At 48.5% G+C, this 22777-nt stretch overlaps 1 protein-coding gene across 4 annotated transcripts in view; it reads left to right on the forward strand.

Annotated features, from left to right (window-relative positions):
- HECTD4 (HECT domain E3 ubiquitin protein ligase 4) overlaps positions 1–22777 on the forward strand; it is a 2216728-nt gene that overhangs the window by 717833 nt on the left and 1476118 nt on the right. For all 4 annotated transcript variants that reach the window (XM_078667422.1, XM_078667425.1, XM_078667423.1 and 1 more), the window contains exons 30-32: positions 13194–13329; positions 13451–13592; positions 13688–13854. In XM_078667422.1, coding sequence (XP_078523548.1) covers positions 13194–13329; positions 13451–13592; positions 13688–13854 — 445 coding nt within the window. The remainder of the gene's footprint in view (positions 1–13193; positions 13330–13450; positions 13593–13687; positions 13855–22777) is intronic.

Genomic DNA, 22777 nt, shown 5'->3' on the forward strand with positions numbered 1-22777 from the left:
ATACAAATATAATACAATATGTTACGACATTGATAAACATAATTGTACTGTCAATAAATTACATTGATTTAAAACTAAACGAAAAAGGAAACCCGTGTGAGTTAGAAATCATGTGTAAGATGAAAACATTGTGATGTCAATAATCACATTTGTGCACTTCCCAAGTGAAAATGTGCTGTCAGTTAATCACTGCCGTCACCTTTGTGCCTTATTCAAAAAAGATGCTGTAAAAGAAAAAAGGGCTTACTTATGTATTGAATCAAACTTGGATAAGGCAAACACATTGAATGTGGCCACAACTTAGAGTAACAATCAGGACCGTATTGCAGTCACTGTTGGGAACAAGGATATATCAATGAATCCATTGATGGAATCCTATTCAGGTTGAAAATAATGGTAAAAAGGTCATGGGCCAGTTGGACACATACTAGACGGACAATCCAAAAATATTGCGTATAGAGACCCAGCATGAATGGCGGTGTACTCTTGTAAACGTGGTTATTCAATATTTTGCAAAAAGCAACATTTATGGTTTGTGAAGAGACGTCTAATTATCCAATTGTACAGCGATGTCAGTAGATATCAAACATCGTACAAACCGGAAGATTAAGCTGCCTAATTAACCATAGTTAATGGATAAAATAGTGTCTTGCTTAATTTACCCTCAGAAAACGAGCACAACCTAAACGCTAGAGATACTAACTCTGGTTCCGCCCTGTTGAAGAAATTAAATTGGGCAGCACACTATAAAGATTCAGATTATCCTGTCATGGAACGTCAGCCATAATACAAATCGGTAAAACACAGCCTTCCTGTATGTAGGACCGTTGAACATAAGGCCGCAAGAGATTGTATATTGAAATCAAACACGTGCCGTTTAGTGTTTTTTTTAAGAAGATACGGCTCATAATTAATCGGGTACTGGATAGCGGCCTACTGTTTTAATAGGCTTGATTCATATCTGTCCATATGTCATTGGCCGTACTGTACATGACCAGTGGCCAGACCCTGTGCTCACTATAAGCGTGACAAACCCGTTCTTATGTGTTATGCTAGATTTCATTAGCATACCATATTGCAACGGTCCTACATAAAGGAAGGCTGTGTTTTACCGACCAAGCAGAGTATGGAGGCATTGGTTTCCAATTGTGAAAATACTCCTGACCCATTTGCCAGCCTCGGTGTAGCACCTGCAAAATGGTGCACATTTAATCTGGCCAATCTAGCTAATCGGTGACAAGTTTTATCATCCTCAGAATGCGGTCAAGGAGTATATCCCTGGTAATTGATAATTTTAAATCTGTTTAATAACTGAGTGTGTTGTCTTCTCATTTCTTATTGAGGTCAGCCCTTTTGTAGTTAAACGTAGTTTTAAATGCTTCTCATTCTGCGTGCACATCTAATGGAGAGTACCGGACACCCTCCGCATCCCTTTGAATGCTGCATTTTGTAGTGTTACTGCCTTCATTTGCTAATTTGGGGTTCATGTCCAGGCATCCCATTGAATGTTGCATTTTGTAGTGTTGCTACCTGCATTTGCTAATTTGGAATTCAGGTGCAGGGTGTGTTGCCCTAGCTCAAGACCATGATGAGAAGATTATGGTCAAGAACTGTTTGCCAAGTGGCCAACAACATGGCTGAGTAGACGTGTGCCTAATGAGATCCTGGCTTGTTTTAATGATCCGTCTGCAATAGGAAAGCCCATAGTCCTGAAAATCGGAAATTCTGCCTCTGAGACTGTCCCTGATCGCGCCGGCGGTCTTGGTGGATGAAATAGGCGCTGGGAGATTGCGCTGAGAGCGGAGGAGAAGACAGGCGTGAAGTAATGGCGCAGCTGTGATCTGGCCGGCATCAAGACTCACCAGGGGACGCTGCGGCCTACGGGGACCCGGCTTTTGGGAGAGAGTGGCCTTCTAAGAGGTCGTTGGAGGAAGCGGAGGATAGGCGGCCCGGCCCTGGACCGGAGCGGCTGCAGCCCCGACGGCAGAAGAGGTGAGGCCGGGCGGCCCTGCGCAGATCTGCGGCGGCCTGTGGTGCGAGCAGCCGGGCGGGTGAGCGCGACCGGCGGAGACACCGCCAACGGACCTGTGACTGAGGCGGCCTGGATCGGAGGACGCCGGCAGCAGTAGGGCACGGGGCGGGTAGACGGCCCGGAGACTGAGTGTGCCTGGATGCAGGCGGGTTCCCCCCCATACGTCGGCTGTGGGGAGCCTCTGAGGCCTAAGAGGGTCTGAGGGATACAGAGTAAGGTGAGGGATACAGAGTAAGGGCCCATGGCGGAGCGGCCCTGTGGAGGGGAGTCGGTGGTTCGACACGGCGCCCCCCAGCCCCGTGTTGCCTGGGAGCTGCAGGGGCAGGTGAATAGACTGGGCAGACCCGCGGGATTGGCATGCCCCCTCCTCGAGGACACGAGCGCCCGGACTGTGAAGGAAGAGGGGCACCAGCGAGGGGGCGCCGACTAGACCTCTGGAGCCGGGGTGGGACCACTTGGAGCAGGGATTGTTCGTTCGATGCCCCCTGGTTGTGGTGGAGGAGAGCTTCGGGGCCTAGTTGTTGAGAGTCGGCTGAGCTGCTTAATCTGCCTTTGCCCCCCCCAATCCCCTGGAACCTGGGGTCGGATCGCCGAGGGGCTCTCCGGAGAGGCCAAGGGAAGAGCGACTGATGCCGCCTGGGGGGAAGCTAAACTTGAAGGGCTGCCTTGATGAGGGGTGGTGAGGTGTGGAGGGTGAGAGACGGCAGGAACCGGAGGAGTCCGTTGGCAGCAAGAACCCGGCCGCAGCACTGCTAATGGAAGACGCACAATGGGGAAGAAAGATAGAGAGCTCAGGACCCCCCGACAGGGGACTCTGGACCGATATACTACAACGCCTCTCCCTCCTGAGACTGACTCCCCGGGAGTGCGCACAGGCACGGCCCTCTTGATGGGGGCAATATAAGCGTCGTGAGAGGACATACAGGCATCCCGTGCGGCCCTGGAAAACAAGAAAGGAGAGGTGGGCTCCGAAGTCACGCTCCTGCGGCAGGACTTTCGGAACTTGACGGAGCGAGTGACGGTGGCTGAGACGCGGTTAGGGGCGGCCGAAGACACCATCCAGGATTTGAAGAAGGGCATGGCGGAGCTCCAATCCTTGCATAAACAGCTCCTGTGACAGGTGGACGATGCGGAAAATAGAGCCAGGCGTAATAACCTCAGTTTTGTGGGCTTTAGGGAAGGAATCGAAGGGACCAATATGGCGGAGTTCCTGCGCTCCTGGCTGCTACGCACTTTTCTGGAGGATAAGTTCTCCACCTGCTTTGTGATAGAGCGAGCCCATCAGGCATTGCTGGCGAAGCCACCAGTGGGTGCTAGGACGCGGCCGGTCATTGCCCGCTTCCTGAATTTCGTGGATAGAGACATGATCTTAAGGGAAGCCCGAAAGCTAGGAGAAATCCGTCTGGAGAACGCACAGATCATGATATTTCCGGACTACAGCCAGGAGGTTCAGAAGCAGAGGCGCTCCTTTGATGCGGTGAAGGCTAAATTGAGCGATCTCCGCATTCAGTATATGCTTCTCTTCCCCGCCAAGCTTAAAGTCATTTACAAGGAGCGAACGTATTTCTTTCCACACCCGGAAGACGCTTGGCAGTGGCTGGAGGAGCGCCCCCCCTGACAATACCTGCGATGGGGGCTCAGAGGGCTTCGGACGCCGGGAAACCTGCGTAGAACTTGAGTGGGTCGCCAAAGTCACAGAGACTGAGGCAGACGCGTGGCCGTAGGGCAGTGGTGACTACCCCCTATCCTGTAAAAGGACCGATGCGGCAGAGGCGGCGGAGCTCGGCCTCCCTGGACACCGGCCGGCTGCCGGTTTCTAGGTTTCACTGTCTTGCTAGGAATGCTCGGTCGGAGGAGGATAAGGAGCCTGGTGGTACTTCTTCGGACGGTGATGACACAGAAAGACAATCTTTACATCTCCTGATTGCGGCGATCAACGCTTTGGAACAGGATCTGGTGCAGGAAGCGGGGACTACGCAAGGAGACCCACTGGACTCTAATTCGTGAAAATGGGACACGATGGGCTGACCAACTATGGACCGTGTGGCCTGGGAGCACACAAGTTGGACAACCCCTTACAATTTGCTTTGTTCTCTGATTTAATGTTCTTTATTGTCTGAACTTGCTTGCTAGTATACATATGTAGGTTTATTGGCTAAAGGTTGCAGAACAGGGGTATTAGGGGTTAGATTGGGAGGGCGACAGACCTCCTTCACCTGGAAGGCCTAATCCCTGTCTTAGGATGGGTATGGGACTGGAGGGGAGAGGGAGGTGGGGTGGGGGAAGCTGCGAGGAGAAAGTTACTTGGTTCTTGGGATTGGGTGGTAGGGCGGATTTAGACAAGTCAATATTAAAGTTGGAGATCTTTTTGGGGGGTGGGGGGAGGAGGTTTGTTTCAGCATGTCATGATTGGGACCGTCATTCCCACTTGGACTCCCGGAGCCTAACTCCCTCTTCAATTGGAAGTTATGTGGTACGATGCCCTGTACATCACTAGGTAGTCATGGGACAAAGGTCCAGACTAGAGGGGGGATTACAATCCTCACTTGGAACGTGAATGGTCTGGGCAGCAAAGTTAAAAGGGGCCTGGTACAAGCCTATGTGAAACGAGTAGGGCCTGATATTGTCCTGATGCAGGAGACGCACCTCCGAGGCACAAAATGTGGTTTCCTGGCGAGGGGTTCCTACAGAGTGCTGGCGCATGCGGGGTATACAATGGGCTCCAGGGGGTTGCTATTCTGATTAAGAAGACTCCGCCCTTTGTGGTTGCACAGACTTGGACGGACCCACTTGGGACTTATGTGGCGGTGCGGGGAACTTGGAGGCGACAGGAGCTTACGATTATTTCAGTATATGCACCGCCAAAACTACAGGCCAGAACACTGTCGGGTATCACAGACATTTTACTGACCACATCAGAGACCTTGCAGGTGGTAGGGGGGGACTTTAACGATGTCATGTCTGTTGCGCAAGATAGGTCAGGAGGTAGACCTAGAGACGTGCCCCCGACCCCTCTGGCCCGAACTATCACCACCCTGGGATTAGTGGACGTATGGAGGTGGCTACATCCAGACAATAAACAAACCAAATTGCCGGGCAGTAATAGTTGATTGACACGAGTACGCACCTAGTATAATAAATTGCTAGGCTGGCAAACCATCTGTGTTTTAGACACTTGTATTTTTATAAAGAAAGATTATGAAAAGATGTCATGGCAACAGAAAGGATTCACATCACATTTACAAAGGTTCACAAATACATTGAAAAAAACCATAAAGAATACATTAAATCAAAACATACACATATAACAATTGTGATAACATTAAATAAAGACAACTGTAAAATGCCTCAAAAAAAATTCCTTTGTAGAGGCACCAATCCTGAATGAAATAAAACAAGTGGACAACTAAGATGACAAACTAGCCTACTTGTTATGACCACCACTAGATACACATAAAGCAATTCAACATATGATGCACAACATAGGAAGACACAAAACTATGCAACAATGTAGAGTTGTGTATAAGTTATACTCCTATTGTGCCCTAACAGTTCAGTATCTGGGTGGAGCAGGACGCCGACGCGTTTCGAACCCGTTGAGTAATTCCAAGGGTTCTCCTCAGGACAAGGATTGGGGAGGTCGTTGTCGCTGTAAATTGAGTTAGAAACATGGTATCAATGGAAAGCTGACTACTACCTCACTTCAACTCAAACACTGTAAATAGATAGATAAATACCTTATTCTGGGAATATCAGTGTACTACCTGTGAAAAAGGTAATAGAAACCCTAATTAGTCCCTGTTGTGTAGGATATACTCTGAGCCACTATGTAACAATAAAAATAAAGGTGATCCCGCTTAGAGGCACATACCTTGATGTTTAAGGTGCAAACGCACGAATGAGGGATGCTGGTGTAACTAAGGTCGGGAGGGGCGCCTAGAGAAAATAGAATAAATGGACGAAGTATTATAAAATTTATATCTTAACCCAAAGCTGTTCGTGATTTGAATTACTCGTGACTTGGAAGCCAACTGAGTCCTACCTTTGTGTGCAGATAGTTCATTCACGGCACGAACACAAGCGGCAGCCGCCGCGGGTTCGGCAACTGGAAATCAAAAGGGATGCGGGCATTAGCACGATTCTTAAAACGCACTCGCACTAGCTATCAAAATGTGCTCAGAAATGTTTGAAGCAAACTCACATTTTAGGACGAGTAAATCGGCGATGTGTTTCGGGCTCCAGACGGCAAAGGACTGACAACGCGAGTGCAGAAGGGGGCGTGTCCAAGTGTATTTGATGCGCAAAGCGTGAGAACGGCCTGATGGGACATGTAGTCCGGTTGCACAACTGCCCGCTGGGTACAGTGGAAAGGCGCACTCAATGGGAGTAATATATTTTACAAGAAAGGGTCGAATGCAATATTAAGGAATTAAAAAATCAGGCGCATATTAACTTGGATGTTACGGGGGGCTCAGAGACTGAGGGGACACCTCGAGGGAGACCCCTATAGAGGGTTTAGCAATTTAGCAGACATACTGAGTAGTGATTCTAGCACATGGCTTGGAATTACTACGTGGTTGAACAGACACATGAGCAGCAAGCAGCGCAGACAAGCAATCGCTGTGGACAGGCTGTCTAGAGATTACTGAGTTCATTGAGGTCATTGAGTCCTACCATGGCAGTGTTGAACCTCAGAATAAGGTAGGCCTCTTTTTGGGCAAGACGTACGTCTGGGTCTCCACCTGCTCCTGGAGTGTTCTTAATGTTTGCCAAGATCGTCCATGTCAGATCATTGGATGAATTGGTTTACAAAAACGTGAGAAACCCAATGTCGAGAGAATGGTCTGTGTCTCCACGTTTGGGCCTCACACTAACCCGGTCCAGAAAATAATCAGAAACAACTGGCATCTCGTCGAAGAAATCCTACCAGACATTGGCAAACCCCTTTTCGCACTGAAAAAAAACAGAAGCATCGGACAACAGATCTCGTCCACAAGGGGTGTCCCGAAAAAAGACAAACAGGGAACCCTCTTCAACATGGGCCCGGTAATGGGCCACCGCAAATGTGGGACCTGCTCAGTATGCAACCTAACATCAGAAGGGACCTTGTTCACGGATGGCAAAAAATATTGGCGTCATAATAACTTTACAAACTGTAAGACCAAGTATGTAGTATACGCCATTACTTGCCCGTGCGGAAAGGTCTACATTGGCAAAACAACCCAAGAAGCGCGCCAACGCATCATCCAGCATCGATCAAGGATAAACAACAAGGTTTTGACAGCACCCTTGGTATCCCACTTTTTGCGAAAAGGACATTCATCCAATGATCTGACATGGACGATCTTGGCAAACATTAAGAACACTCCAGGAGCAGGTGGAGACCCAGACGTACGTCTTGCCCAAAAAGAGGCCTACCTTATTCTGAGGTTCAACACTGCCATGGTAGGACTCAATGACCTCAATGAACTCAGTAATCTCTAGACAGCCTGTCCACAGCGATTGCTTGTCTGCGCTGCTTGCTGCTCATGTGTCTGTTCAACCACGTAGTAATTCCAAGCCATGTGCTAGAATCACTACTCAGTATGTCTGCTAAATTGCTAAACCCTCTATAGGGGTCTCCCTCGAGGTGTCCCCTCAGTCTCTGAGCCCCCCGTAACATCCAAGTTAATATGCGCCTGATTTTTTAATTCCTTAATATTGCATTCGACCCTTTCTTGTAAAATATATTACTCCCATTGAGTGCGCCTTTCCACTGTACCCAGCGGGCAGTTGTGCAACCGGACTACATGTCCCATCAGGCCGTTCTCACGCTTTGCGCATCAAATACACTTGGACACGCCCCCTTCTGCACTCGCGTTGTCAGTCCTTTGCCGTCTGGAGCCCGAAACACATCGCCGATTTACTCGTCCTAAAATGTGAGTTTGCTTCAAACATTTCTGAGCACATTTTGATAGCTAGTGCGAGTGCGTTTTAAGAATCGTGCTAATGCCCGCATCCCTTTTGATTTCCAGTTGCCGAACCCGCGGCGGCTGCCGCTTGTGTTCGTGCCGTGAATGAACTATCTGCACACAAAGGTAGGACTCAGTTGGCTTCCAAGTCACGAGTAATTCAAATCACGAACAGCTTTGGGTTAAGATATAAATTTTATAATACTTCGTCCATTTATTCTATTTTCTCTAGGCGCCCCTCCCGACCTTAGTTACACCAGCATCCCTCATTCGTGCGTTTGCACCTTAAACATCAAGGTATGTGCCTCTAAGCGGGATCACCTTTATTTTTATTGTTACATAGTGGCTCAGAGTATATCCTACACAACAGGGACTAATTAGGGTTTCTATTACCTTTTTCACAGGTAGTACACTGATATTCCCAGAATAAGGTATTTATCTATCTATTTACAGTGTTTGAGTTGAAGTGAGGTAGTAGTCAGCTTTCCATTGATACCATGTTTCTAACTCAATTTACAGCGACAACGACCTCCCCAATCCTTGTCCTGAGGAGAACCCTTGGAATTACTCAACGGGTTCGAAACGCGTCGGCGTCCTGCTCCACCCAGATACTGAACTGTTAGGGCACAATAGGAGTATAACTTATACACAACTCTACATTGTTGCATAGTTTTGTGTCTTCCTATGTTGTGCATCATATGTTGAATTGCTTTATGTGTATCTAGTGGTGGTCATAACAAGTAGGCTAGTTTGTCATCTTAGTTGTCCACTTGTTTTATTTCATTCAGGATTGGTGCCTCTACAAAGGAATTTTTTTTGAGGCATTTTACAGTTGTCTTTATTTAATGTTATCACAATTGTTATATGTGTATGTTTTGATTTAATGTATTCTTTATGGTTTTTTTCAATGTATTTGTGAACCTTTGTAAATGTGATGTGAATCCTTTCTGTTGCCATGACATCTTTTCATAATCTTTCTTTATAAAAATACAAGTGTCTAAAACACAGATGGTTTGCCAGCCTAGCAATTTATTATACTAGGTGCGTACTCGTGTCAATCAACTATTACTGCCCGGCAATTTGGTTTGTTTATTCTATAAGAGTGGTCCGGCCGGTCAGAGACAGGACCCAGCCTTTCTTCTTCTTTCCTTACATCCAGACAATAGCATCTACTCGTATTTCTCGGGAGCCCATAAGGTTTACTCCAGACTGGACTACATTTTTATGTCCAGGCAGGCGATATGTGTGGAGGATATAGCAGAGTATCAAGCGAGGGGTATCTCGGACCACTCGTCTCTCCTGACACGGGTGGGGGGGCGACAGGCGATGGGGGCAAAGAACTGGCGGCTAACGGCTTGGGATTTACAGAATAAGGATCTATTGAAGGGCCTAAGAGCGGATGTCCAGGTCTACATAGCTGAAAACGAGGGCTCGGTCTCGTCAAGGGTAGTCCTCAAGGCGGTTCTGCGGGACAGTGCCCAGAACAGACTAGCATGGGAAAAGAAGAAAGTGCAGGAAGAGGTACAGTCTCTGGAAGACCAGATTCTGGAACTGGAGCGCGATCATGTGCTTGATAAAGACTCTCGGACGCTTAGACGGCTTCGGGGTGCGCAGAGACAATGCAGAGGTATGGCGACGGGTGAGGCAAAAGCGCAGGCGCGTGCGACCTTACATAGGCTGTACGATGTAGGGTACAAGTCTGGGAGACTACTGGCATGGTTGAGTAGGAAAGAGAGAGATGCCCGGTGGGTGGAGCAGGTGAGGGACGAACGGGGGCAGATGCAGTGGACAGACACACAGATAGCTCAGTGTTTTGCCGCTTAATATAGGGACTTTTACGAGGCTGGGAACCTGGGTACACAAGAGGTTGCGTTACATGGCCCAAATTGACACTCCCATCCTGTCGGAGGACGACCAGCGGGATCTAGACGGGGGTATAACCATAGATGAAATTAAGGAGGCCTTGACTAAACTTCGTCCGGGGAAATCCCCGGCCCCAACGGGTTCCTGCTGAATTCTTCAAAAAAACGGCGTATCTCCTAGCTCGCCACCTATTGGCACTGTTCGAAGGAGCGGCGCAGGAAGGCAGGCTGCCACCGGACTTACGCATGGCCACGATCATCCCGATATTTAAGGCAGGTAAGCCACAGAAGATTGCGCGTCATACAGCCCCATATCGCTTCTGAACGTGGAGGTTAAACTCCTGGCGACAATTTTAGCCCTTAGATTACGGCGGGGGATCCCCGACCTGGTCCATTTAGACCAGACAGGCTTTCTGCCAGATAGGGCAACCAGACTGAATCTCAGGAGGACCCACAACTGGTTGATGGAGGTGCAAGCGCGACAGGACCCTCACTTGTTTTTATCCCTAGACGCCGAAAAAGCGTTTGATGCGGTACATTGGCCCTTCCTCGAAGCAGTGCTGTCCAGGTTTGATTTCGGACCTAAGTTCAGGCAGTGGGTGCGGCTGTTGTATACGGACCCGAGAGCCAGATTTAAGGTTAACGGGGTGTTATCTGAGGCTTTCCCTATAAGGCGGCGGACATGACAGGGGTGCCCCTTGTCCCCGTTGCTCTTTGCCCTAACCATAGGGGTGATGGCATGTGAGATCCGACAGAACAAGGAGATTCGGGGCTTTAGAATCGACAAGTCCGACCCGCACGAAGAAAAAATATCGTTGTATGCTGACGACGTCTTACTATACATTACCCACCCGGCCTTGTTTGCGACACTGGACCGTTATGGTGCCCATGCGGGATACCAAATTAACTAGCATTACTCTATTCTATACGACCCCCGGGGGGGAACGGACTGGTCCTACTTGCCTGGGACGCTGAGAACTACTGACGAGGGGTTTGTATATTTGGGGGTGAACATGACATTGGATAGTAACCTCTTCTATAAGGGGAACGTTAAGAGGGTGTTGGCTAATTTTGCCGAGGATGCTGCTAGATTGAAGGAGCTCCCTCTCACGATCTTGGGCCGGGCAACCATGTTTAAGATGATTACGTTACCGAGGTTTTTGTACGCAGTTCAGAATGAATACTTCCCGCTTCCCCGCCAGGTTTTTAATTATATAAATGCAGAGTTGAGGTCCTTGCTGTGGCTGGGGAAACAGTCCAGGGTGGCATTGGGAACCCTGCAGTGGAACCAGTATAACGGTGGAATCTCGCTGCCAAACATCGAAGCCAATTACTGGGCGGAACATCTTGCCCCCATTAATGAATGGTTGCATGCCCCGGCAATGTATCCCACCTACGGCCTAGAGAGGAGGACCATGGCGCGACTCACCTACCTCTACTATATATATATGGAGGCAAGGGGAAGGAACGACTGCTTTCGGCCACCAGGGTCACGCTGGGGATTTGGAAACGGGCGACTAAGGCGATAGGCTGGAAGCAAACACCAACGAAACAGACCCCGATATGGCACTGTATTTGGCTGAAGGAGCTACACAAACTACGTGGGTTCCAGAAGTGGGACGATATTGGTATCTCCACATTGGGGGACTTATTGAAGAGGGGGGAACTGAAGTCTTTCCAAGTCTTGAGGGCGGAATTTGGGCTGCACCACACACAATACTATAGATATGCGCAACTGCGACACGCGTGGAGGGCAGAGGAGACGCTGGTGGGCCCCCTACCGGCCTAGGCACCACTGGAGGGGCGATTGTTACAGGAACATATTCCGTGCAAGGCCGTCTTCCTGACTTACTAAACATTGATCAATAATACACCTGATGGGCTAGTTAAACTCGGAGAATCCTGGGAGCAGGATGTTGGGGAGATGGATACGGTGGATTGGGACACGGCCCTGATGCACCAGAGGGAAGTAGCCATCAAGTCCCGTCTAAGGTTTATCCAGTTCAAAATCCTGCACAGAGTCTATTATGATAGGGTACGCCTACACCGCATGGGGAGGGTCAGTGACACACGGTGCCTCAGGTGTGGACAAGAGAGGGGGGATTTCTACCACATTGTTTGGCAGTGAAAAGACATACAGCAGTACTGGGCAGAGGTCCTGAAGGAGTTGGGTGAGGTTTTAGAGGTCACCCTTCCGCTGGATCCCAAATTGGTCCTCCTAGGTATTACGAACGATATTGACCTGAGCCGCCCGCTCCTGATTTTTGTAGTTCTGGCTATGGTGGTAGCTAAGAGAGATGTGGCGAAGGCGTGGGGGGCTCCCACCCTGCCAGGGCTCAGTGGAGAAGGGGTTTGGACCTATACATGGCCACAGAGAGGGTCACGTACAAGGCAAGGGGGTGCCCTAAAAGGTTTCATAGAGTGTGGGGGAAATGGCGTCGATACCATGTCCTGGATGTAGGACTGTGAGCCGGGGGGGCGGGGAACTTGGTGGTTTTTGTTAGGGGGCGGATTTCCTTGGGTCTGCGATTTAGTATACTGGGATCCCTTGAGAAGCACTGTCAAGCCTGATGGAAAGGAGGATGAAAATGTAATATTGTGGGAGGGGGAGGAGGGGGGGAAACGAAGGTTGGTGGTTGATGGTCTTTTGTGACATGCCAGCTGTGTTTCTGTATGATAAAAACAAAAAAATGCAAATAAAAATATTTTTTTTTTAAAACTGTTTGCTGAGGGACACTAGGTGCAGAGAGGTATCCTTTATTGTGTTAGGAAGAGCTGAATCCTGATGTATCCTTTCAACTGTGAAAACACGTGAGGTCTTTCAGGGCTACTGCTTTGCTGAACCAGCCCTCCAGAACTAATTTTATGTGTTGTTCTTCACTTTTCAGGTAGACCAATAAGCATTAGGTTGTTTCTTTTCAAATGGCCTTTCTGCATCCTTAGACCAGTAGTTCAAAGATCACAACTGCTCTGTCAATTTGACTATATATTTACTTGTATAAATTCAACATTTCGGCTCTGCTGTTTCAATTAACCTTTGTTTTCTGTGACCCTTTCTACTAACCTTTTGTGTTCTGCTGTGAGCAAGCCCACATCCCAGAATCACTCTATCTATTTTGTTTTTCAACCCTCCCTTTAGAGGTATTTTGACTCTGTTAAAACAAAAATTAGAAAGGCCCCAAGAATGTTAGATTTAAGGTCTTAAGGTATTACTGTTTTTTGACAGAATACTATTCAGTGGGTAGTAACGATTTTAAGGGGCCACAAATCCGTGTTTTGCTTTAGTAGTTCACACACTGCAAATGTTTCCTTGTTAACATGGACATAATTTCCTGTTTTGTATTACAGCTTGTAAATCAGTGTCCGAAACAAAGGTGATACCTCATTCTGCCCGGCAGCCAGTATTTCTCCGCAGCATGTCTGCCCCTTCTGACTTGGAAATGATTGGGAATGAAGATTTGGAATTTACAAGATCTAACCCAAGGTATCTGGATTATTTATATCCAGACTGTCACACAAATGTCTTCTGCAGTATTGTAGCACTAATATTAATAAAGTTATTTTCATATCAATTTACATTGATTGCATTTCTTTTCTTTTAACAGGAGACGCAATGTTACTAGTCACAGAAGTAGCTCTTTTACTTTTCTCCAGTCATTAGCCATTGAAGATAGCCGAGACAAACCTACGTACAGTGTCTTACTTGGCCAGTTGTTTGCATTTATAGGAACCAATCCTGACCAAGCGGTATGTCAAGCTGACTAAATCCATTAAGACCCTAATTCAACATTCAAAATGTGAGTTTGTTTTTAAGTAATTATGATATCACCTGCCTTTTTCAGGTATCTAGTAGTAGCTTCCTTTTAGCGGCACAAACAAGATGGCGTCGTGGAAACACAAGGAAGCAGGCACTAGTGCACATGCGAGAGCTACTGACAGCAGCTGTTCGAGTTGGAGGTGTCACACATCTAGTCGGTCCAGTAACTATGGTACTTCAAGGAGGACCAAGGTAAGGAATACACCATAATGCCCTAATATTTATTATATATACTGCATATCTGCCATTTGTATACTCTTGTAACACTGTGTACTATTTGAGAATTATGAGGCCTTCTCAGATTTGGAATGCAGAGTTTCTGGGGTTTCTTGCAGACTGCATTCTGAATTACAGCATGTTCTTTTGATTAGAGTGGTATGTTCACATAGTGTCAAATTTGTAGGGTCTTAGAGCCCTGCAGTGTTCATAGTGTGATCATTCTGTAGAGTTCTTGTTATGTTGTGGATGAAGACTTGTCGTATGGATTATAAACTCCTGAGCAGCTATGCTTTTCTAGCCTTTGCTTTTTTGAAGTGTTAGCTTGCATTTTGGTGAGTGAGAAGCGAGCTGAAGGGCTGCGGTGTTTTAATGGGGCTGGCTGTTGTGCATAGCTTGGCAGATTTGGATAGCCTGTGCATGGTTTCAGTGGTGTAGAAATGTGTTATACATTGAATTGTCTGTTGTTAATGGTGCTGCTATTTCTGCCCATTTTGTTTTCTTCTTTTAAGTTTTGTCTTGAAAGAGTGATTTTGTTATGAAGTTTGATTGTTGTGATTATGTAGTGCATTCTGCTGCAGGACATGAGAGTTGGTGCTGTGTTGACTGCTGTGTTTGGGTAAAGTGTGTATTCTCTCATTTATGGGTTTTGCATTCTGATCAAATGTAGTTTTTTTGGAGTGTGGCATGTTACTTACTATATTGGTCTTAGTGCTGTGTTTGCATTCATATGTAGCTCCAGCGTTACTTCTACAGTGTTCTGTTGCATGATCTTGTTCAGTATTGCTGGAGAACAGCACGTTTCCATTTTTTAGCCCATGTTACATTGGTTGCTTGCAAGTACTATGTTATGTTAATTAAACCTAATATAGTGCATGACTTGCCTCAAAAGGAATCTCTGCGCTGCCAACAGACACATGCAGAAGTCAATTTAGTTAAAATAAGCTTGTTTTCAGCAATTTCCTAAATTTATAATAATCAGTACACAGACGAACATGAAGAGGTAAGTTGTTCCAATAAACCAGAACCAGATAGGAAAAGGCTCAGCCACAGTCTCTAATCAGATGGATACGGACTACACTCAACAAAGCTTTGTCCATAGACCGTAGATTCCTGGTAGATAGATAGCGTTTATGTTTCTGCTGAAGATATCTGGGGCTTTTACCCCTTAAGGAGTTGTAGGTGATGCAACAGTTTTCAAAAGGGCTTTTCTGCCTTACTGGTAGCCAGTGTAATGTTTTCAACAATGGGGCACCTGACCGAAGGTTGAGAACAAGCCTGACCGCAGTATTTTGTGCTACTTTTAATTTGGTCATGTGTCATTTGCTGTAGCCAGTAAAGCGGTACCATAGTCCTGTCTATTAACTACTAGGGACTGGACTAGTGTTCTTCTAACAGAGATAGGAAGGTAAGGAAAGGCTCTTTCCAGTAGTCGCTTAATGTGAAAGCACATACCAGTAGTGGCCAAGATCTACTCGTTCATAGACAGTGCTTCGTCTATTTTTAAGCCCAAAGTTTTCACAGTCTGTCTGGGAATCAGAACTGCGCCAGGTTGAGAGGGCTACCACTCAACAGACTAAAGAGTGCTTGCCTTGCCAAACAGCATAATCTCTGTCTTATCAACATTCAGCTGTAAGCAGTTGGCTGTCATCCATCTTGAAATGACTAACATTCCATTAGCAAAACGATCTTTAGTGTTAGCCACATCTTAATCAAAAGTAAAGATCAGCTGAGTGTCATCAACTTAAGATATTATTTCAAAGCCAAATGGCTCTACAGTCTTAGAAAGGGGGGGCACACATATATTAAACAGTGTAGGGCTCAAACAAGAGCCTTGTGGTACACCCACAGGGCTCTTGTCAAGCCGCATATTATGAGATGTATAAGGACCAAGAGCAATGGTTTGGGCTCTGTTTTCCAAAAAGTTTTGGATCCATTTATAAGCTGTCCCATAAATACCTGTCTCTGTAACAGCCTTGAGTGAGATATCGTATCGAAAGCTGCGGACATGTCCAGCAGCCCTAACATAGATGGAACCTCTGCATCAAGCGAGAGTCTTAGAGAATCTGTGACGGCCAATAGTGCCGTCTCTGTACTATGAATGGGTCTAAACCCAGACTGCGAAGGGTCCAGATCTGTTTCTCCTCAAGGTAGGTTATTAGTTGTTTATTAATTAGATCGTCTAAATGTTTTCCCAGAAGGGGTAATAGTGATATTGGACAATAATTAGATTGGTTATTGGGATCCAAATTGGCTTTTTTTAGAATAGGTAGTACTTGCGCAGATTTCCACTCTTAAAGGAATAGTGCCCGATCCCTCGGTTAAGTTAAACAGTATCTTAATAGCGGGGCAATCCGGTTGTAAAGTAGAGCCATAATCTTGGGAGGACAGAGGTCCAGAGGAGAACCGAATTTCACAATTTCTATGGCTCTCTGGACATCCTCTAGAGAGAAAGGTTCAAACTTGTCTAGAGTAGGATTACCCCCTGATAATACAGAGTTATCCTAGTAATGTCACTGCCTTCTTCAACAGGGCTAATGCAGTTCTGATATATCTGATGTATTTTATCCTCAAAGCGGTCGGCAAGAGAATCACATAATTCTTGTGACACACCTCGACAACCCCAGCGACCCAAACTCCACCACCCTCTGTGACACCGTCGCCAACATCGGACTAAAGCAACTCGTCACCACACCGACCCACAAGGCAGGACACACCCTTGACCCCATCTTCGCAGAAGGAACAGCGTCCACTTCAGCCACACCACGCAACCCCCTTGGACCGACCACCACTGCGTACACTTCCTTGTCGAGAAACCCAAGGCACCCAAACCCGGCCTGTGCCCCCGCGAAGGAACTGGAGCAGAGTCACTGATGAGCAACTCAACTCCACCCTCAACCGCGACAACCCCACTGCTTCAACCGACACCAACCTTGCAGCCAGGGAATTCCACACTTGGATCTCCAACTGTGCAGACAAGCTCGCCCCGCTACGCAACCAAACAGCGACCTTGGAAAGCTGCCTGGTTCACCACCGATCTCCAAGAAGCCAGATGCAACTGCAAACGCCTGGAGAAGGATTGGAGAAACAGCAAGACACCTGGAAACTAAACCACTTACAAGGACGCCATGACGGACTACCACCAATGCATCCGATCCACCAAAAGAACCTTCATCCACAACAAAATCCTCGCCAACTCCAGCAACTCCAAGGAACTCTTCAGCGTCATCCAGGAATTCACCATTCCCCACAGCGATGCCACGGACATCACCCCTTCCCAGTATCTCTGCGACAAGCTCGGAACCTACTTCCACCTGAAGATCAAAAACCTCTGCGACAACTTCAACGACGTACACCCGACTCCGGCAGCCAGCCTGCCCGACAGCTACACCAGCAGGCTCACCATCTCCTCCTCGATGCCGATCATGACCTAAGAGACCATCTCAACCATGAAAAGCATCAACTCAGGGGCCCCCTCCGACCCCTGCCCACCACACATCTACCACAGAGCCGCCAGCACCATCGCACTCGAACTACAATGCACCATCAACACCACATTTGAGACCGGCACCTTCACCGACGACTGGAAAGGCGCAGAAGTCAGGCCCCTGCTCAATAAGCCCTCGGCTGATCCCACGGACCGCAAGAACTACCAGCCAATCTCGCTCCTCCCCTTTGTGGCAAAGTCGTGGAGAAGATCGTCAACGCAGAACTGACAAGGTTCATCAAAGACAACGCCGTCCTCAACCCGTCTCAATCCGGATTCCGAAGCAACCACAGCACAGAGACCGTCCTACTCGCCGCCACAGACGACATCCACACCCTCCTCGACCAAGGCCACACCACAGCCCTGATTCGACCTATCAGCAGCATTCAACACAGTCTCCCATCGCACATTCGTAGCCAGACTACACAACACCGGCATACAAGGAACCGCCCTCAACTGGATCCGATCATTCCTCACTGGCAGAAGCCAAAGGATCAAACTACCACCTTTCCTCCCCCCGAACCTATGGAAATCAACTGCGGAGTCCCACAAGGGTCATCGCTCAGCCCAACCCTCTTCAACATCTGCATGGCCCCCCTGGCCGCCATCATCCGCCATCACAGCCTCCGCATAGTATCCTACGTCGACGACACCCAGCTCATCCTCTCCCTCACCAAGGACCTCACCACCACCAGACTCCACTTCCAGGACAGAATGCAGGACGTAGAAGCCTGGTTGAGCAACAGCTGCCTTACGCTCACCTCCGTGAAGACAGAAGTCTTAGTCCTTGGAATCACCCCATCGGCATTGGAACAACACCTGGTGGCCAACCGCCCTCGGCAGCCCACCGACCACCCCGGATCCCGCAAGAAACCACCACATCGTACTCGACTCCTCCCACTCCATGAACCGACAGGTCAACGGCGTCGCCTCCAGCTGCTTCAACACCCTCTACATCCTCCGCAAAACTTTCAAATGGATCCCCACCCCCCAGATGATTGGCTGCTCAAAATAAAAACACAGCAGAGATGGTGTTGCGACATTTGCAGGTGACAAGACAACAGTTTTTTTTTCTTCTTTTTTTCCCGTCACCCTTTCCAGATCCCGGATATCCGGCTAAGTGATCAGCCAAGGTTTCCAGAATGTTTTGTTGGCTATATACTTTGTGGCCCTAAGCGGACTGCATCTGTACTATGGGAGACTCCGGCTTCTCGTTCCTGATCAGTTTGGCAAGCAGAGCCCAAGATCGGTCCCCTCTATATGCAGTCATTGTCAATGCGCGGTATAATGGAACTTTTCCAGCCTTTATAGTGCAGCCAGTAGCTTTTACCGTGCTTCCCGCCAATCATATAGTAGATGCGGAGCCGTCTGCAGCGACACCTCCAGCTCGGCTAGGTTCCTCTCTTGTACCTTGATGTCTCTTTTGAGTTGTTGACAGATCCCATAAGTAGTGTTAAGGCAAATACCCCAGAATACCACCTTCACCGCCTCCCATTCCAGAGCCCTATAGGATGTTGAGCCCAAGTTTGTAGCAAAATAGCTAGAAAGCTCTTCTTCCAACTTATTAACAAAAGGTGGGTCAGTAAGCTCCTCTGCTTGAAGCCTCCATGTCGGGGTCACAGACCTGGGCCTGACGGTGCCCAGGAATAACAGCATGGGGGAATGATCCTAAATGTGTCTCGGAAGGTACAGTATTTCTTCGACCCTGGACATCCGATTCACTGATATAAGAAATTGGTCCAGTCCGCTAAATGTGTTTGTCGCAGTGGTATGACCGGAAAGGACTCTATTGTCTGGGTGTCTTATCCTGCACACATCCTCCAGTCCCAGATTACTTATGACGTCCATCAAAGCTTCGGTCATACCCAGTTTGGTATTTGCTCGGGGGGGAGGGTGGGGGGAGTTCCCGGTCCAATGTCCAATCCAGCATACAATTGACATCCCCCAGCATAACTACGTCTCCTCCCATTGTGGGGGACTCCGTGGCCATCACCTCATGAAAAAAAAAAAATGGGCTGTCTGAGTTCGGAGCGTATACGTTAATAAAGCATATCTCCTGTCCATCTAGTCTGCCATACAGGATCACATAACGCCCCTCGGGATCAAGTACATGGTGCAAATGTTGAAAAGGGGTCCCCGGGGCCACCCAAATGAGAATCCCCCGGGAAAAACCAGAATATGAAGTGGCATACAGCTTCCCCCTCATCTATGTCTAATATACTGCAGCGTATCGCCCCTTACATGTGTTTATTGTAGGCCTGCTATAGCAATTCTATCCTGTCGTAGGTAGGAGTACACCCTTCTACGTTTTTCAAGCATTGCCATTCCACGTATATTCCAGTTAAGTAGTTTCATCAAGGAGGGAGTCATGGCATTATGTGGTTGGCATCCCTATTAGGTACACACCCTTCCTCACCATTTCTAGTCTGAGCGCACCTCCGAAAATTACAACCCTGACATGGATCCCCTGAACATCCCCATAACCATTGAAAAACAAACAAAACATATCGACTCACCCTATCCCTCCCCACCAAATGGGCAGTGAAACGGATCCATCCTCCCAATATCGTAGAGAGTGAATAATGCAATCTCCCAGCCTAAACCACTCCCCTCGGAGTTCTTTAACATTATATCTATCTACTGCAACAATAACCATAGTTGTACTTCACATTTTATAACCTGCATAAGTTAGCAGTGGCCATATCTCTCTAAATAGTTGCAGTGCAAGTGGCTTGGCACTCAATGGGGTGCGAGGGCTTAGCCTCCAGCTTCCCTAGTAGGTCCCAGCCTCTACTGAGGGGCGTGTTCCCCCCACCCGTGTAATATACAATAGGTAAAATTCCCCACAATACAAAGGAAAAAAGCAAACATATCTTGAGTCCACTCGTGACCCCTTACCTGGATGTTCTGGATGACAACCCTGTTTCTCTCTCACAGACCGTAGATCTCAGGACACGTTAGTATCAGGGAACCCTTCAGATGAGGTCAAGAAAGAGTCCGAAGATCCCTCCACCACCTGTAAAGTACCATCCTCACTCACTCTGACCCTTCCAGAGCCACCAGTGTCTTTTTACCGCTTCCCTCGGAGAATCTGCACTGCATCATAACGGGATCCATTGAGTCCGTGAGTGTCTTTTGGTTAGGCTGCAAATTCTGCCGTACGCCTCGGTCTCCAGTAGTGTCCAGACAGTCAGAGACCTCCTCCACCGAGAACAGAGCCCTGCCTTTGTGTTCAGGTCCGAAGTTTGGCTGGGAAGAAGCGGCTGTATTTCATCCCAGCCTCTCTCATTCGCCTTTTCACTGCCAATAAAGTGTGTACCCTCGGCGTGTAATCAGGAAAAATTGCGATAGGGTGGCCCTCATATTGCAGAACCGTCTTGGTACGGGTGAATAGCAGGATCACATCACGGTCCCGATAGTTAAAGAACCGGGCTATGATGGCCCTCAGTGGAGCCCCCGGGCAGGAGGGAGAGACCAGTGCCCTGTGTGCCCGCTCAATGTTGAAGAACTTGGATGTTCTTCCTGGTGCAAGAACCTTCGTGATCCACTCTTCCAAAAACAACTCGACCGAAGGCCCCTCTGCTCACTCAGGAAAGGTTATTTCTCCTTGAGCGCCCCTCCTTGTCCTCTGTGCGTTCATCTAGTTTAATCGTCTTCTGTTGAATCTCTATGACCATCTACCGTAGAGCTTTGACCTCCGTCTGGAGTGTATCCACATGCTGATCTGTCGTGGTAACCCTATTAGAAAGCTTACGTAGGTCACATTGAAGGAGATTAACATCAATCGCCACGGCGTCAATCCTGGTCACCATCTTGTCCCTCGTTGTCCGAATGGCCGCCAGAATATCATTCAGAGAGGGGTCCCGTTGGTCTCCCCCTGGCGCCAACTCTGCCTCATCTTCTCTTCGCGAATACCTTTGATTGGGGCCATGGAGTAGGGGCTGCGCATAGTTTAATATTTTATTCGATTGAGCTTGTGTGCCTTTGTCTTTAACCATGGTGGGCTGTTACTTCACAGAGGTCCTAAGCCCTCCCAGCACGAACAGAGCCATGGCCTGCTATTAGCTCTGTCCTCTGCAAATATCTACCCAGGTTTCAGGCTCGTTGTCCCCTGACCCTCACTCGTCCGGTTGTTTTTCACCTGGGTCTCGCACTGTAAACAAAGTTCCAACAGGGCTATTCAGGGTAAACACATCGCCAATGCAAGACCAGTCCGCCCCCACCTCCAGGCAGCCAAAGACCAGCAGCCCTACGGGACCTGGCAGATCCAACTGTCTCCCAATCCCGGGCAGTATCCACCGTGTCCTTATTTGCGTTCTCCGGGAGCTCGTATGCACCCTCAAGTGCCGGCTGGCCGTGGGTAAGAGCAGTGAGGATAAGCCCCTCTTTACCCAAGTCTCCTCCACACTAGGAATTCCCCTTTCAGCCACTCTGAGCAGGATTCAGATCCCCAATCCTGGTCCCACATGCCCCGGTGTGCCCTGCAGCTTCTAACGTGAGCGGAGCCAGGCCCCAGCTCCGCCCTGGCCACAGCACACCTCTCGATTCTTGCTAATTCCTTTTATTAGGGGACCTGCCGCATCAGCGCTGTACGTTGTCTTGGCGTGGGCGGTTCCTATCCAGTGCAGTGCTGCGATCAGGCCGGTTCCATTTCTCCCGGGGCACCGCTTGGGTCACCGTCTCCTATGGTATGTTTGGCTTCCGCTGCTGATATCTCGTCACCGGCAGCATGAACCGCTGTTCTCACCAATTGCGCAGGAGTCACCGTTGAAAGATTCGGCTGCCAGTGCCCAGCTACCGATGTGCGCCGCGAGAGCGTCTGTGACGGCCCAAGATGGCGGCTCCTTCTCGGGGACGCTAGACTCCTCACGTCCTATCCGGCGGATTACTGGGGCCCAGAAGTTGTTTCCCAGGCCAGACAGTGTTCCTGACCGGCCCTGTGCTGTAAGTAGGGTCAATGCTTGAAATATACCGCAGGATTCTATCGGATGTTTCTGCGCTGGGAAGGAGCACTGAAAAACACGTCCTACGTGGCCATCTTTTCGACCACGCCCTGTGACAAGGCAACTTTTAGTCAGCTTGAGATTTTCAATAAGTGTACCCAAATCTCATCTGGAGCCCTCTCAGCTCAGCCTGTATATAGGGGCACTACTGGACACTACATTGAGTTGTGCCTTCCCAACTCCTCAGAGGATTCAGAACATTCAGGCAAGGATTCCGTTGTTTCAGATCGAAGCTTTAGTTCCAGCCCTGAAGGTCTTGTGTCTGCTCGGTCTGATAGCTTCCTGCATTCTGTTGGTCAAAGATGCACGCTGGCACGTGAGGGCTATTCAGTAGTGCCTCTGCAGGCAGTGGTTTCAACAGAATGCAGATCTTGAGGAGTTAGTCAAGATCACCAGTGACACTGCGGCG

The sequence above is a fragment of the Lissotriton helveticus genome, chromosome 11 (genome assembly GCF_964261635.1).
Source record: "Lissotriton helveticus chromosome 11, aLisHel1.1, whole genome shotgun sequence".
NCBI classification, from domain to species: Eukaryota; Metazoa; Chordata; class Amphibia; order Caudata; family Salamandridae; genus Lissotriton; species Lissotriton helveticus.